This window comes from Pistacia vera, unplaced genomic scaffold (assembly GCF_008641045.1).
Source record: "Pistacia vera cultivar Batoury unplaced genomic scaffold, PisVer_v2 Contig243, whole genome shotgun sequence".
NCBI classification, from domain to species: Eukaryota; Viridiplantae; Streptophyta; class Magnoliopsida; order Sapindales; family Anacardiaceae; genus Pistacia; species Pistacia vera.
In genome coordinates this window covers 256361-271728 of record NW_022196050.1, presented here as the reverse complement: position 1 = coordinate 271728, position 15368 = coordinate 256361, and the positions used below count along the sequence as shown (strand labels likewise).

The window sequence follows — 15368 nt, the reverse complement described above, 5'->3', positions numbered from 1 at the left end:
CCTGCAGAAAGGTAGTTTTTTCTGATCAAATGGTTTCACTGATGTTCCTGTAGAAAATGGTTCTGGAGAAGAGGAGCTTTCGAGCTCATGTAATTATTGATTTGGAACCCTCCGAACCATCACCGTGTCTTGTCGATGTTTTTATTGAAACAAATGCAGAAAATGGTCAGATCATATGCCAGCTTCAGAGTATCACAGTAGGCATAAAACATGTTTCTCAAGGCTATTTCCCCACCGGATATACCAGAAGATGTAATACCTCTTTATTACTCTGATTTGTTCAGTGCTCTTGGGGAGGCATGTAGTACCTCTTCCAACACAGGGCGGGGACTTTTACATTGAAAGGAGGCAAGGGGGTTGCAGCAATAAATGGAATCCAGTCAGTCAAGCTACTTGAAGTTCCTGCAGACACTTTGATTAGGGCTACAGAACGCTACCTGGCACCCTTTGTTGTAACGTGATTGGAGAGCAACTTATCAACATGTGTGAGGATGGTGGAATCATTATGGATATCATCTGGAAGGATTTGGCCTCTGATTCGTTTCTTGATGGTAGTAACTTCAGTACTGATATTGAGCCAGGGCCTCTGCATCTTACTTACATCGGGGATGAAAATGAAGGAGAAGGTCAGGTTAATATCAGTAAAAGAAATATGGGTTGCTTTCTCTATTTGATATTTCTTCCCCAAGGTTCCATCTTCTATTTCGATGGAAGTATCTGATAACTCAACTTTAGTTCGAATTAGAACTGATCACTGGCCTTGCTTAGCATATGTTGACGATTATGGAAGCATTATGTTTTGCTTAGGAGTAAATTCTTTTCGTAATACCTGTCACAGAAAGATGAGTTCATCTATATTTTTCTCATCAGCTTTTGTTTTTGCTGCTGAAGACATTTTGTTCTGAATTCTTTCTCCAAATTGTTCGCTATAGAGGGCAATTCTTTTGTACCCATATAAACAATATAATACTTGTGCAATTGAATATCTTCATCTTGTAGTTGTATTATTATTGAAGGCTTTTGTATTACCGTAATTGCAAGTTTTATTGGGTAATTGAAGAAGAATATGGTTAATGGAGTGGGGGAAAAGAAGTTTGCTGTCCTCGGTTTAACAATTCATGTACACTAATATATCTTAGCAAAAAGGTCTTTTATCTGTGACAAAATCTTTTATATACAAAAATAAATTAATTTCATTTTAATAGTATCCCAATTGTATTCCAAACACCTTGCCATACCAGTTAGAGTAATAAAGTAGTCAAGTCAAATTTCGTATTTTACTGGGATTGTGTTTTGACTTGTTGAGGTAGACGTTGGTCAAAGTGCCCTTTTTTTTTTTTTTTTTTTTTTTATCCCTATCATAATTGCTAGATCATGTAGAGTCGTTGCTAATTTTATGTTTATAACCATTGAACTATTATGTCTAAATAAGTGTTTCACAACGAGTAGAAGGCAGGAAGATATATATGAAGGGCGGGGTGCAGGGCGGGACGGGCCCGACAAGACTAACTCTGTCCCCGGCCCGTGGATTGAATTTTGGCCTCGACTTGGTCTTGTCTCCAAACCATTCGGGGAATCCTCCCCATTCGGTCCGGGTCTCCGACGGGACGGGGAAAATGCCCATCCTATGCACCACATAGCACCACCTCAAATTCAGTCGACTGATTGGAACAATCTATCGGATTGGAAATGGTCGACCAATTTCTACGATTTTCAAAGTTCGTTTTTAGGTATATGACTTATTTTTGCACTCCCATATATAAATTAAGCAAAACCCATTCTGAAATAACTTTATATCTGTGAAATTTCATCTCTTTCAGAACAAAAGAAATCAAACAATCTTATACCAATCTTTTGGAGCTTTCACATACAATATCATATTCTAAATTAAACCCTTGCTAAATCCTAACTTGGATTTTTGTAGATTAGGTTTCTTGAGCTATACAGTTTTCATCTACTCTTTGAGAGAGTTTTTCATTGTTTATCAATCAAATTTCGAGTTGTAAAAGAGTGAGGTTTTATCTCGGGTTTCTAGATAATTCTACTAAGAGAAAGTAAGTCTTAGTGTGTGAGAGAGGGGTTCCAATTGCACCTTGTGAAACAATGTGTGTAAATGTTTAATAACACTTGGAGGAAAGCTATTTGTATTGGATTTGCTTGGTTGGGTATCAACTAAGGGAGATTATAGATACTCTAGAAGGATAGCTTAAAAGGAGTGGACATAGATCGTGTGTGGGCCGAACCATATGTATCGTTGTGTTTGCTTTTCTTTTCCCTTATCTCTTTACATTTGTGCAATTTATTTTTTCGTTCAAGCATTTTCAATTGCTTGCCATTTGCCATATATATATATTGCACTAGAGAAACATCTTTAAGTCACTAAGAGTTTTAATTTGAGGATATTGTGATAAAGTGACATTCGGGGTTTTAAAAGTCTAATTTACCAAGCATTTGATCCTTCATTTTTTATAATTGAAAGGTCTAACTCAATTTCTTGAATCTTAGGGGGTGTAAATGGCATTAACCTAGACTGAAACTTCAAGACTGGTAGTCAATACCTCGACTAGTTGGTTGATATGATCTAGTGCAATAACGATTCCCCTTAATAATAAGGAAATCAAAACTCCTTTGGAGATAAGAATATCTTGTTGAGGAATTTCAAGTACTTGGATAATATACATTTGGTGGATTAGATTCATCATATAAGACTAAATTTATAAAAATATAAGTTGAAAAGTCTTCATTATCTATTAGATGAAAATTAGGCTTACATTATTAAGATATAAAAGTAAGGGTAAATCAGTAATTTCTTTGTTCAATTATGAATATTATAGGAGGGTAAACTTGTTATATTAACTGCAATTGTGATAATTTTTTTTTTCTAATTCAATTTTGATTAATTATTAGAAATTAATAGATAAATGTGGGGTGTCAAATTATTTGTAAAGAATTAGAAATTAAACTTAATATTGATAATTTAATATAGTGATAAATTTTGACATTACACAAAGTTATTAAAAAGCAGAGTTTCTTTAACTCATTAATAGGAGTGCCAATATATCCTCTCAATAGATTTTTAGCCCTATCCTCACTTTTAAATTTAGTTTTCTTTTGACAAGTTTAATTTTAATTAAAGTTACTAGAAATAACATTATAATTTCTAAATACACTTATACTCTATTTTATTTTTTGTTTTAATTTTTAACATTTAATCTTACATAAACTCTAACCCAATTTTCATAATCATTGAAACAATTTGTTTTATTTAAATATTTGATTGTTAGATGAAAATATAATACTAAACTATGGAAAAAATAATCACACAATAAGATGAATATGAATTTGTAAAAGGAAAAGTAAGTTTTAAAAACGGACCAGAAAATCGTTTGAAGAACCTAGAGGAGCCTGCAACATTTATCACGAGATCTGGTCTTGAGAAAGTTTGTCAGGAATAAACCAGGTGTGTTTGTTACTATTGTACGACGAAAATGAAGTGTCTCTTGCCTTGCTTGAGAAAGTTAACACTTACTTCAAGAATTTTCTGATATTATGCCAGATGAGATACCTCCTAGGTTGCCACCAACGCGAGATATTCAAAATGCTATTGATTTCATTCTTGACTCTGTCATTCCAAATAAACCAGCATACCGCATGAATTTTAAAGACATGATGAAGATGTGGGCTCAATGGCGAGTCTCTCTAACCCCGGAAGAATGAGGCGGGAGCATAAAAGAAAAATGAAAAGAAATTAATTAAATTAATTATATTTATGTTGACTTTTGTTTTGTCCCACATGAGAGAGATATGCTTTACTTTTTCACTTGGAAGGCTATAAATAAAAGCCTTACTTTGTCCCTTATAATCATCATTGAATATTACTTTCTCTTCCTCTTGGAGGTTATAGTTATCCTTGGCTTAGCCACCAAGGCGTCTTTTTGGCTATTATTGTCATAGCGGGTTTATTCTCATACCCACCACAATTGGCATCCATGGTGGGGTTTTCAAACTCGCCAAGATTGGGGTTTCTCGCGACGTCCCGGCGTTTAATACCAAGTTGACGCCAGGACGTGCGCAGAAACACCAATTTTAGCGAGGTTGAAAACCCCATTATGATGTCAATCTGGTGAAATTAGAATAAACTCCGCTATGCGATAATAGCCAAAAAAGCTACCTTGGTTGGTTACCAAAGATAACTACAACCTCAAAGAGGAAAGAAAGTAATATTCAATGATGATTACAAGGGACAAGTAAGCGTTTATTTATAGCCTCCAAGTGAAAAGTAAAGCATATCTCTCCCATGTGGGACAAAACAAAAGTCAATATAAATATAATTATTTAATTTAATTTCTTTTCCTTTTTCTTTTATGCTCCGCATCATTCTTCCGGGGTTAGAAGAGACTTGCCATCGAGTTTCACGTCTTCATCATGTTCTTTAAAAATAATGCGATACCTGGTTTATTTGGAATGACAGAGCCAGGACTGAAATCAATAGCATGTTGAATATCTCGCGTTGTGGCAACCTAGGAGGTATCTCATCCGGCACAATACAGAAAATTCTTGAAGTAAGTGCTTGACTTTCTCAGGCAAGGTAAAGACATTTCATTTTCGTCGCACAATAGTAACAAACACACCTGGTTTATTTCCCGACAGCTTTCTCAAGACCGGATCTCGTGATAAATGTTGTAGGCTCTTCTGGTTTTCTTCAAACAATTTTCCCCATCCATTTTGAAAGAATACATGTTTTTGTATCCACAATGAAGAACTTGACGATCATACTACACATAGGCGTTCAATAATAAGTGGCAGCATCCATCGGACAACATCACACCAAACTTTATCCTGATATCCGATACTTATCCCCGATAGAAAATTGAAAATTGAACACAACAACGCTTGACACTTTGACTTCGTTTTTTTTCCTCACCATTGCAGTTTATAAGGATGAGGATGTGCTATGGTTGAAAGCTTCAGTTTTTCTACCATATAATTGACAACAACATTTTCACAGCTACCCCATCAATAAGGACGTTACAACATTCCCTTTGGATGTGCACTTTGTTGGAAAATATTATGACGAAGCCAACTTGCGTCTTTGTCATCATAACGGTCTCAGACTGCGGCGTACCGCAAGGGATTCTCCATTATCAACATGTACTTCTATTATGTCCTCATCAAGCACTTCTACTTCACCTCCTCAGCATGATTTTCAATAACTTCTTCCTCCACAATGAAACAATTCTTCGATTTGGACAATCAAAAAACGATATGCCCAAAGCCTTGGCACTTGAAACATTTCTTGACGGCGGCATTAGAAGTGCGACTAGAATCACCCTCTTTATCATTTCTATAAAGAGGCTTGAAGGAATTTACTGTAGATTTGGAACGGGTGCTAAGCTTTGTTCTCCATAGTTTGTTGTAGTCTCCCTTTGTCTAATGGAATTTATAGTGTTCTTCCGTGCCCGTTGCTTTTCAACCTTAATCGCCAACTAGATAACATCTGTAATCTCTACATTATGGTTGTAGAGATTCCAGTATGGTTGTAATTGTACGACATCTGCAATCTCTATATAAGACCTCCCAGATACGAGTGATGGTTTTGCTGGTTCATGGATATCACACTCAGAAAAAGTTGCTCAAACTCCATCTATACTCTTCTCGACATGATTCTTGTCTTAAATTATGAAATTGAAGAAAAGTGTCTTATCGATAGTGTGCTGGAAGAAACTTAGTTTGAGTTCTTGGCGCATCTTCTCTCATGTTTTGATCTTCTGACGGCCCTCTCTTTCTTGCTGCCGTTTCAAATTCTCCCACCATATAGATGCATATCTTTTCAATTTTATTGCAACCAGTTTCACACGCTTCTCATCAGGAACATCTTGAAGCTTAAAAATTCTTTCTACCTTGTGTAACTAGTCAATAAAATCATGGCTGAAGTCTTCCCTCAAACTCAGGAATGTCTACTTTGAAGCTTGAAATCCAAATTCACTGCCTCGACCCCTCGGACGGAACCTAGGAGATTCATCTCGAGATAAAGACTCTTCCCCAAATGGTTGGTGCCCTCACCTTCACTGTTGGAGCTATTACCGATTTCATCATCTTGATCTCGTGTGACTCCTTGTCTTGCAAGTTGTTCTTGTAGTTCTTTGATTTGGTTTCTTAATTTCTCAATTGCAACATCTCGAACAGTTCTTTGACGATTTGAGGTTTGGTGACATTTTTGTGGTAGGGGTGATGAGGTATAAAATCAAATAATTCACAGGAACTTGATATAGTAGTAAGTGTTATGGTTCAATACGCACCAGGAAAATTCCCAAGAAATGAGGGGTCACAAGCGGTCCCACTTAAAACCCACTTTCCTTAGACTCTTATTGTCTTGTTGACAGAATTTTTTGAGACAGCATATGAATATGTGTCCTTAGTATTTGTGTATGAGTGAGCAAGAGATCTGGGTAGGTTCGCATCAATAAGACCCTTCATTCAATTTCTTTCCACTTTTACCTTCTTCACTCTAGCAGCTACGGAAAACCACTCTAGTGCTTGAGTTGCTAGAGTCCAGTCAACTCTAGCGTTAGAGTCTAGTTGACTCTAGCACTAGAGTGAAATTTTTTTATTTTTAGAAAATTAAATTAACTCTTATATACATTTACTATTCCTTTTTCAAAATAAAATGTCTTATTTCTTAATAAAATATAATTAGTTAATTTGATTGTTAGTTTAAAGAAGTTTTGATATTTAATTTCTAACACTAATTTGGAGAAAAATTAAATAAAAAAACAAATTTAGTGGCTCTAGTGCTAGAGTCACATCTAGTGTTATAGTCACTTTAGCGCTAGAGTTGCTAGAGTGAAAGCATGAAAGTTGTGGAAGGTTAAAATGGAACAAAAGTAAATGAAAGATCTTATCTATTAAACCAATTGAAAAATGTCATATTTTAATGTGTCAAAAGCAAAAGGGTCTTTTTAGTAGTTTTCTTTCAATAAAATGTAGTTCGACTCTTATTTATATGGTTGTAAGTTTGTTTTACAAAATTTATGACTTTAGACATATCTCTAGGTAAAATCCTATTAAATTCATGTGCTTTACTTGGAATTGTATACCTTGTCAATTGCAATTCTTCAGTTCTGACCAATGGCAAGGTCCCAGATAGAAGACGGCTTGATTTGGGTACTTTGAACCTCTACTTGGGCTTGGAGGAAACTGATTTTCGTTTGTCATGTGATGTGGAATGCAAGGGATTAATTATTTTTCTTGGTTGTTTAAGTTAGAAATATTGCTTATGCCACTCCAAAGATCTAGTCATTAATGGTTAAGATTTTTCGGTCCAACGGAGTAGAAATGACATTTCAATAACAGTTGACATCCTTGAAACAGTTTTGCTCTCTGATTTCCCATCTTATGAAGGAAATGAAATTAATTGTTAGCACTCAACATTTGTCATACAGATCTAACTAGTGATTCTTTCATGTTAATTTACATCAGTATATTGATATTTATTGTTACTCTAATTTTCATTATCCTTTTCTGTTTTCCCCTCTAAGGTCTGAGTCATATAGTTGCGAGCTAATTATTGTCCCTGGATGTACTGTATGTATATTTTCATAGGATTTTGGGCAATGTTTAATTATAAATTAAAAGTAAATTCAATGTGATTGTAACAGTTTTGCCTCTAGAAAATTCATATTGTCTCTTCAATAGGTTTTGCTTTCCTAGTATTTTCCTATTTAATTACTTTCTGATATGGATCATGTGTAAAACATTGTTTTGGATCCAAAAGAAAATTAATCCAAAGTTGTCATTTTAAAAAATTGAATTTAAACAGAAATTTTTACTGATGTCGGCAATGTCTGTGTTTAGATTCAACAATATCTTTCATCGCTCTTTAATTTTAAAAATTAGAGAGAAAAATAGAGTTGGTGATCTGGAGGCTTGGTGTATTGATGTACAATTATGGATTTTATTTTTGTTTTAGAACTGCTTTATTATACAAGCTACGGAATCACTCATTATTCATGTCTACAACTTTGATGTTCCAGGGCATGCTAGTGGACATGACATTAAAGTTTCAGAGATTGGTCCCAGTCATTGTAGCTTTCATTGATCGCTTGATAGGCTGTCAAAAGCATCGTTGGTTGGGAGAGTGTTTGCTTCAAAAACTTGATGAGCATTTGCTTCCAAGAGTCATCATAGATTATAAATTAGTTTCTTACTTCCCAATATTTGATAGAATTGCTGAAAATGATACAATACCTCCTCAAGGATTGTTAGAGCTGCTCACTAACTTAATGGCTTTCCTCGTTGAGAAGCATGGCCCAGACACAGGACTGAAGTCTTGGTCTCAGGGAAGTAGAGTGCTTGGGAATTGCCGAACCATGCTGATGCACCATCATAGCTCTAGATTATTCATTGGACTATCACGCCTCCTTGCATTCACCTGCCTGTACTTCCCTGATTTGGAGATTCGTGATCATGCAAGGTTTGACAACAAAAGCATAGTTATTTTTTATCCCATATCATTTTTGATGTCAATTTTTTATTATTTCTGGTACGGAAGTGATGTAGTTTATTTTAGTTCATGTCATTGGCTTCTAAATGATCATGGAATTTTGCAGGATCTACTTGCGACTGCTGATTTGTATACCAGGAGGGAAGCTCAGAGGCGTACTTAATCATGGGGAGCAACTTCTTGGCATAGCACCATCTCCACATTCGAATTCATTCTTCAACATTCAGTCTCCAAGGCACTATCATGATATCAAGAGGTCCAAAAACATCTCATCTTGTGTTCATCTTGAGCGTGTGATACCACCACTAGTCAAACAATCTTGGTCCTTGTCGTTATCAACCATGGGTATTGGGAGTAATAAATCTGGTTTTATAGACAACATTAGGGACACTGAACCTGTTGTTTATGAAAGGGAACTTGATGGCAGTATTGATCATCAGATTGTGTCTAAAGCAGAAAATATCAATCAGCCACTTGAACCATTACGTGTCATGGATTCTAAAATTTCAGAAATATTAGGAATACTCAGGAGGCACTTTTCTTGTATTCCTGACTTCAGGCATGTGGAAGGGCTGAAGGTTAGAATATCATGTAGTTTGAGATTTGAATCTGGGCCTTTCAATCATTTGTGGGGAGATGATTCCTCTATGGGTGGGTTGGATGGAGTAGATTCCCTTCCAGCCATATATGCTACCGTGCTTAAATTTTCATCCTCAGCACCATATGGGTCTATTCCTTCGTGTCACATACCTTTTCTTCTAGGTGAACCTGCAAGAAAGGGTAGTTTTTCTGATCAAATGGTTTCACTAGATGTTCCTGTAGAAAATGGTTCTGGAGAAGAGGAAAGCTTTCGAGCTCATGTAATTATTGATTTGGAACCCTCCGAACCATCACCTGGTCTTGTCGATGTTTTTATTGAAACAAATGCAGAAAATGGTCAGATCATATATGGCCAGCTTCAGAGTATCACAGTAGGCATAGAAGACATGTTTCTCAAGGCTATTTCCCCACCGGATATACCAGAAGATGTAATACCTCTTTATTACTCTGATTTGTTCAGTGCTCTTTGGGAGGCATGTAGTACCTCTTCCAACACAGGGCGGGAGACTTTTACATTGAAAGGAGGCAAGGGGGTTGCAGCAATAAATGGAATCCAGTCAGTCAAGCTACTTGAAGTTCCTGCAGACACTTTGATTAGGGCTACAGAACGCTACCTGGCACCCTTTGTTGTAAGCGTGATTGGAGAGCAACTTATCAACATTGTGAAGGATGGTGGAATCATTATGGATATCATCTGGAAGGATTTGGCCTCTGATTCGTTTCTTGATGGTAGTAACTTCAGTACTGATATTGAGCCAGGGCCTCTGCATCTTACTTACATCGGGGATGAAAATGAAGGAGAAGGTCAGGTTAATATCAGTAAAAGAAATATGGGTTGCTTTCTCATTTTGATATTTCTTCCCCCAAGGTTCCATCTTCTATTTCGAATGGAAGTATCTGATAACTCAACTTTAGTTCGAATTAGAACTGATCACTGGCCTTGCTTAGCATATGTTGACGATTATTTGGAAGCATTATGTTTTGCTTAGGAGTAAATTCTTTTCGTAATACCTGTGCACAGAAAGATGAGTTCATCTATATTTTTCTCATCAGCTTTTGTTTTTGCTGCTGAAGACATTTTGTTCTGAATTCTTTCTCCAAATTGTTCGCTATAGAGGGCAATTCTTTTGTACCCATAATAAACAATATGTAAATACTTGTGCAATTGAATATCTTCATCTTGTAGTTGTATTATTATTGAAGGCTTTTGTATTACCGTAATTGCAAGTTTTATTGGGTAATTGAAGAAGAATATGGTTAATGGAGTGGGGGAAAAGAAGTTTGCTGTCCTCGGTTTAACAATTCATGATACACTAATATATCTTTAGCAAAAAGGTCTTTTATCTGTGACAAAATCTTTTATATACAAAAATAAATTAATTTCATTTTTAATAGTATCCCAATTGTATTACCCAAACACCTTGCCATACCAGTTAGAGTAATAAAGTAGTCAAGTCAAAATTTCGTATTTTACTGGGATTGTGTTATTGACTTGTTGAGGTAGACGTTGGGTCAAAGTGCCCTTTTTTTTTTTTTTTTTTTTTTATCACTATCATAATTGCTAGATCTGTGTAAAGTCAGTTGCTAATTTTATGTTTATAACCATTGAACTATTATGTCTAAATAAGTGTTTCACAACGAGTAGAAGGTAGGAAGATATATATATACGGCGGGGCGGGACGGGCCAGGACAAGACTAACCCTGTCCCCAGCCCTGTGGATTGAATTTTGGCCTCGACTTGGTCTTGTCTCCAAACCATTCGGGGAATCTCCTCCCCATTCGGTCCGGGTCTCCGACGGGACGGGGAAAATGCCCATCCCTATGCACCACATAGGCACCACCTCAAATTCAGTCGACTGGATTGGAAACAATCTATCGGATTGGAAATGGTCGACCAATTTCTACGATTTTCAAAGTTCGTTTTTAGGTATAATGACTATATTTTTGCACTCCCATATATAAATTAAGCAAAACCCATTCTGAAATAACTTTATATTCTGTGAAATTTCATCTCTTTCAGAACAAAAGAAATCAAACAATCTTATACCAATCTTTTGGAGCTTTCACATACAAATATCATATTCTAAATTAAACCCTTGCTAAATCCTAAACTTGGATTTTTGTAGATTAGGTTTCTTGAGCTATACAGTTGTTCATCTACTCTTTGAGAGAGTTTTTCATTGTTTTATCAATCAAATTTCGAGTTGTAAAAGAGTGAGGTTTATTCTCGGGTTTCTAGATAATTCTACTAAGAGAAAGTAAGTCTTAGTGTGTGAGAGAGGGGTTCCAATTGCACCTTGTGAAACAATTGTGTGTAAATGTTTAATAACACTTGGAGGAAAGCTATTTGTATTGGATTTGCTTGGTTGGGTGATCAACTAAGGGAGATTATAGAATACTCTAAGAAGGATAGCTTAAAAGGAGTGGACATAGATCGGGTTGGGGCCGAACCATTATGTATCGTTGTGTTTGCTTTTCTTTTCCCTTATCTCTTTACATTTGTGCAATTTATTTTTTCGTTCAAGCATTTTCAATTGCTTGCCATTTGCCATATATATATATTGCACTAGAGAAACATCTTTAAGTCACTAAGAGTTTTAATTTGAGGATATTGTGATAAAGTGACATTCGGAGGTTTTAAAAGTCTAATTTACCAAGTCATTTGATCCTTCATTTTTTATAATTGAAAGGTCTAACTATCAATTTCTTGAATCTTAGGGGGTGTAAATGGCATTAACCTAGACTGAAACTTCAAGACTGGTAGTCAATACCTCGACTAGTTGGTTGAGTATGATCTAGTGCAATAACGATTCCCCTTAATAATAAGGAAATCAAAACTCCTTTGGAGATAAGAATATCTTGTTGAGGAATTTCAAGTACTTGGATAATAACTATTTGGTGGATTAGATTCATCATATAAAGACTAAATTTATAAAAATATAAGTTGAAAAGTCTTCATTATCTATTAGATGAAAATTAGGCTTACATTATTAAGATATAAAAGTAAGGGTAAATCAGTAATTTCTTTGTTCAATTATGAATATTATAGGAGGGTAAACTTGTTATATTAACTGCAATTTGGATAATTTTTTATTTTCTAATTCAATTTTGATTAAATTATTAGAAATTAAATAAGATAAATGTGGGGTGTCAAAATTATTTGTAAAGAATTAGAAATTAAACTTAATATTGATAATTTAATATAGTGATAAATTTTGACATTACAAAAGTTATTAAAAAGCAGAGTTTCTTTAACTCATTAATAGGAGTGCCAATATATCCTCTCAATAGATTTTTAGCCCCTATCTCTCACTTTTAAATTTAGTTTTTCTTTTGACAAGTTTAATTTTAATTAAAGTTACTAGAAATAACATTATAATTTCTAAATACACTTATACTCTATTTTATATTTTTGTTTTAATTTTTAACATTTAATCTTACATAAACTCTAACCCTAAATTTTCATAATCATTGAAACAATTTGTTTTATTTTAAATATTTGATTGTTAGATGAAAATATAATACTAAAACTATGGAAAAAATAATCACACAATAAGATGAATATGAATTTGTAAAAGGAAAAGTAAGTTTTAAAAACGAGACCAGAAAATCGTTTGAAGAACCTAGAGGAGCCTGCAACATTTATCACGAGATCTGGTCTTGAGAAAGTTTGTCAGGAAATAAACCAGGTGTGTTTGTTACTATTGTACGACGAAAATGAAGTGTCTCTTGCCTTGCTTGAGAAAGTTAAGCACTTACTTCAAGAATTTTCTGATATTATGCCAGATGAGATACCTCCTAGGTTGCCACCAACGCGAGATATTCAAAATGCTATTGATTTCATTCTTGACTCTGTCATTCCAAATAAACCAGCATACCGCATGAATTTTAAAGAACATGATGAAGATGTGGGGCTCAATGGCGAGTCTCTTCTAACCCCGGAAGAATGATGCGGGAGCATAAAAGAAAAATGAAAAGAAATTAAATTAAATTAATTATATTTATGTTGACTTTTGTTTTGTCCCACATGAGAGAGATATGCTTTACTTTTTCACTTGGAAGGCTATAAATAAAAGCCTTACTTTGTCCCTTATAATCATCATTGAATATTACTTTCTCTTCCTCTTTGAGGTTATAGTTATCCTTGGCTTAGCCAACCAAGGCGGTCTTTTTGGCTATTATTGTCATAGCGGGGTTTATTCTAACCTCACCACAATTGGCATCCATGGTGGGGTTTTCAAACTCGCCAAGATTGGGGTTTCTCGCGACGTCCCGGCGTTTAATACCAAGTTGACGCCAGGACGTCGCGAGAAACACCAATTTTAGCGAGGTTGAAAACCCCATTATGGATGTCAATCGTGGTGAAATTAGAATAAACTCCGCTATGGCGATAATAGCCAAAAAAGCTACCTTGGTTGGTTAATCCAAAGATAACTACAACCTCAAAGAGGAAGAGAAAGTAATATTCAATGATGATTACAAGGGACAAAGTAAGGCTTTTATTTATAGCCTTCCAAGTGAAAAAGTAAAGCATATCTCTCCCATGTGGGACAAAACAAAAGTCAATATAAATATAATTAATTTAATTTAATTTCTTTTCCTTTTTCTTTTATGCTCCCGCATCATTCTTCCGGGGTTAGAAGAGACTTGCCATCGAGTTTCACGTCTTCATCATGTTCTTTAAAAATAATGCGATACGCTGGTTTATTTGGAATGACAGAGCCAGGACTGAAATCAATAGCATGTTGAATATCTCGCGTTGGTGGCAACCTAGGAGGTATCTCATCCGGCACAATATCAGAAAATTCTTGAAGTAAGTGCTTGACTTTCTCAGGCAAGGTAAAAGACATTTCATTTTCGTCGCACAATAGTAACAAACACACCTGGTTTATTTCCCGACAAGCTTTCTCAAGACCGGATCTCGTGATAAATGTTGTAGGCTCTTCTGGTTTCTTCAAACAATTTTCCCCATCCATTTTGAAAGAATACATGTTTTTGTATCCACAATGAAGAACTTGACGATCATACTACACATAGGCGTTCCAATAATAAGTGGCAAGCATCCATCGGACAACATCACACCAAACTTTATCCTGATATCCCGATACTTATCCCCGATAGAAAATTGAAAATTGAACACAACAACGCTTGGACACTTTGACTTCGTTTTTTTTCCTCAACCATTGCAGTTTATAAGGATGAGGATGTGCTATGGTTGAAAGCTTCAGTTTTTCTACCATATAATTGACAACAACATTTTCACAGCTACCCCCATCAATAATGACGTTACAACATTCCCTTTGGATGTGCACTTTGTATGGAAAATATTATGACGAAGCCAACTTGCGTCTTTGGTCATCATAACGGTGCTCAGACTGCGGCGTACCGCAAGGGATTCTCCATTATCAACATGTACTTCTATTATGTCCTCATCAAGCACTTCTACTTCACCTCCTCAGCATGATTTTCAATAACTTCTTCCTCCACAAGTGAAACAATTCTTCGATTTGGACAATCAAAAACGATATGCCCAAAGCCTTGGCACTTGAAACATTTTCTTGAAGCGGCATTAGAAGTGCGACTAGAATCACCCTCTTTATCATTTCTATAAAGAGGCTTGAAGGAATTTACTGTAGGATTTGGAACGGGTGCTAAGCTTTGTTCTCCATAGTTTGTTGTAGTCTCCCTTTGTCTAATGGAATTTATAGTGTTCTTCCGTGCCCGTTGCTTTTCAACCTTAATCGCCAACTAGATAACATCTGTAATCTCTACATTATGGTTGTAGAGATTCCAGTATGGTTGTAATTGTACGACATCTGCAATCTCTATATTAAGACCTCCCAGATAACGAGTGATGGTTTTGCTGGTTCATGGATATCACACTTCAGAAAAAGTTGCTCAAACTCCATCGTATACTCTTCTACCGACATGATTCTTTGTCTTAAATTATGAAATTGAAGAAAAGTGTCTTATCGATAGTGTGCTGGAAGAAACTTATGTTTGAGTTCTTGGCGCATCTTCTCTCATGTTTTGATCTTCTGACGGCCCTCTCTTTCTTGCTGCCGTTTCAAATTCTCCCACCATATAGATGCATATCTTTTCAATTTTATTGCAACCAGTTTCACACGCTTCTCATCAGGAACATCTTGAAGCTTAAAAATTCTTTCTACCTTGTGTAACTAGTCAATAAAATCATCTGGCTGAAGTCTTCCCTCAAACTCAGGAATGTCTACTTTGAAGCTTGAAATCCAAATTCACTGCCTCG

The 15368-nt window shown here is 35.5% G+C and overlaps 1 protein-coding gene across 1 annotated transcript; it reads left to right on the top strand.

Moving 5' to 3' along the window:
- Positions 1–481: 481 nt before the first annotated feature.
- On the top strand, positions 482–10168 carry LOC116131784. The gene is made up of 3 exons (XM_031417460.1): positions 482–631; positions 8034–8473; positions 8610–10168. Exons 1-3 carry the CDS (start codon positions 482–484, stop codon positions 10090–10092), a joined length of 2073 nt encoding a protein of 690 aa, XP_031273320.1. The 3' UTR covers positions 10093–10168.
- Positions 10169–15368: the final 5200 nt, after the last annotated feature.

Excerpts from the sequence above, each read along its gene's own strand:
- LOC116131784 (XM_031417460.1), top strand. The coding sequence starts at position 482 with ATGTGTGAGGATGGTGGAATCATTATGGATATCATCTGGAAGGATTTG. Across the intron at positions 632-8,033 it reads AAAATGAAGGAGAAGGTCAG|GGCATGCTAGTGGACATGAC; the intron begins GTTAATATCAGT and ends TTGATGTTCCAG. Across the intron at positions 8,474-8,609 it reads GAGATTCGTGATCATGCAAG|GATCTACTTGCGACTGCTGA; the intron begins GTTTGACAACAA and ends GGAATTTTGCAG.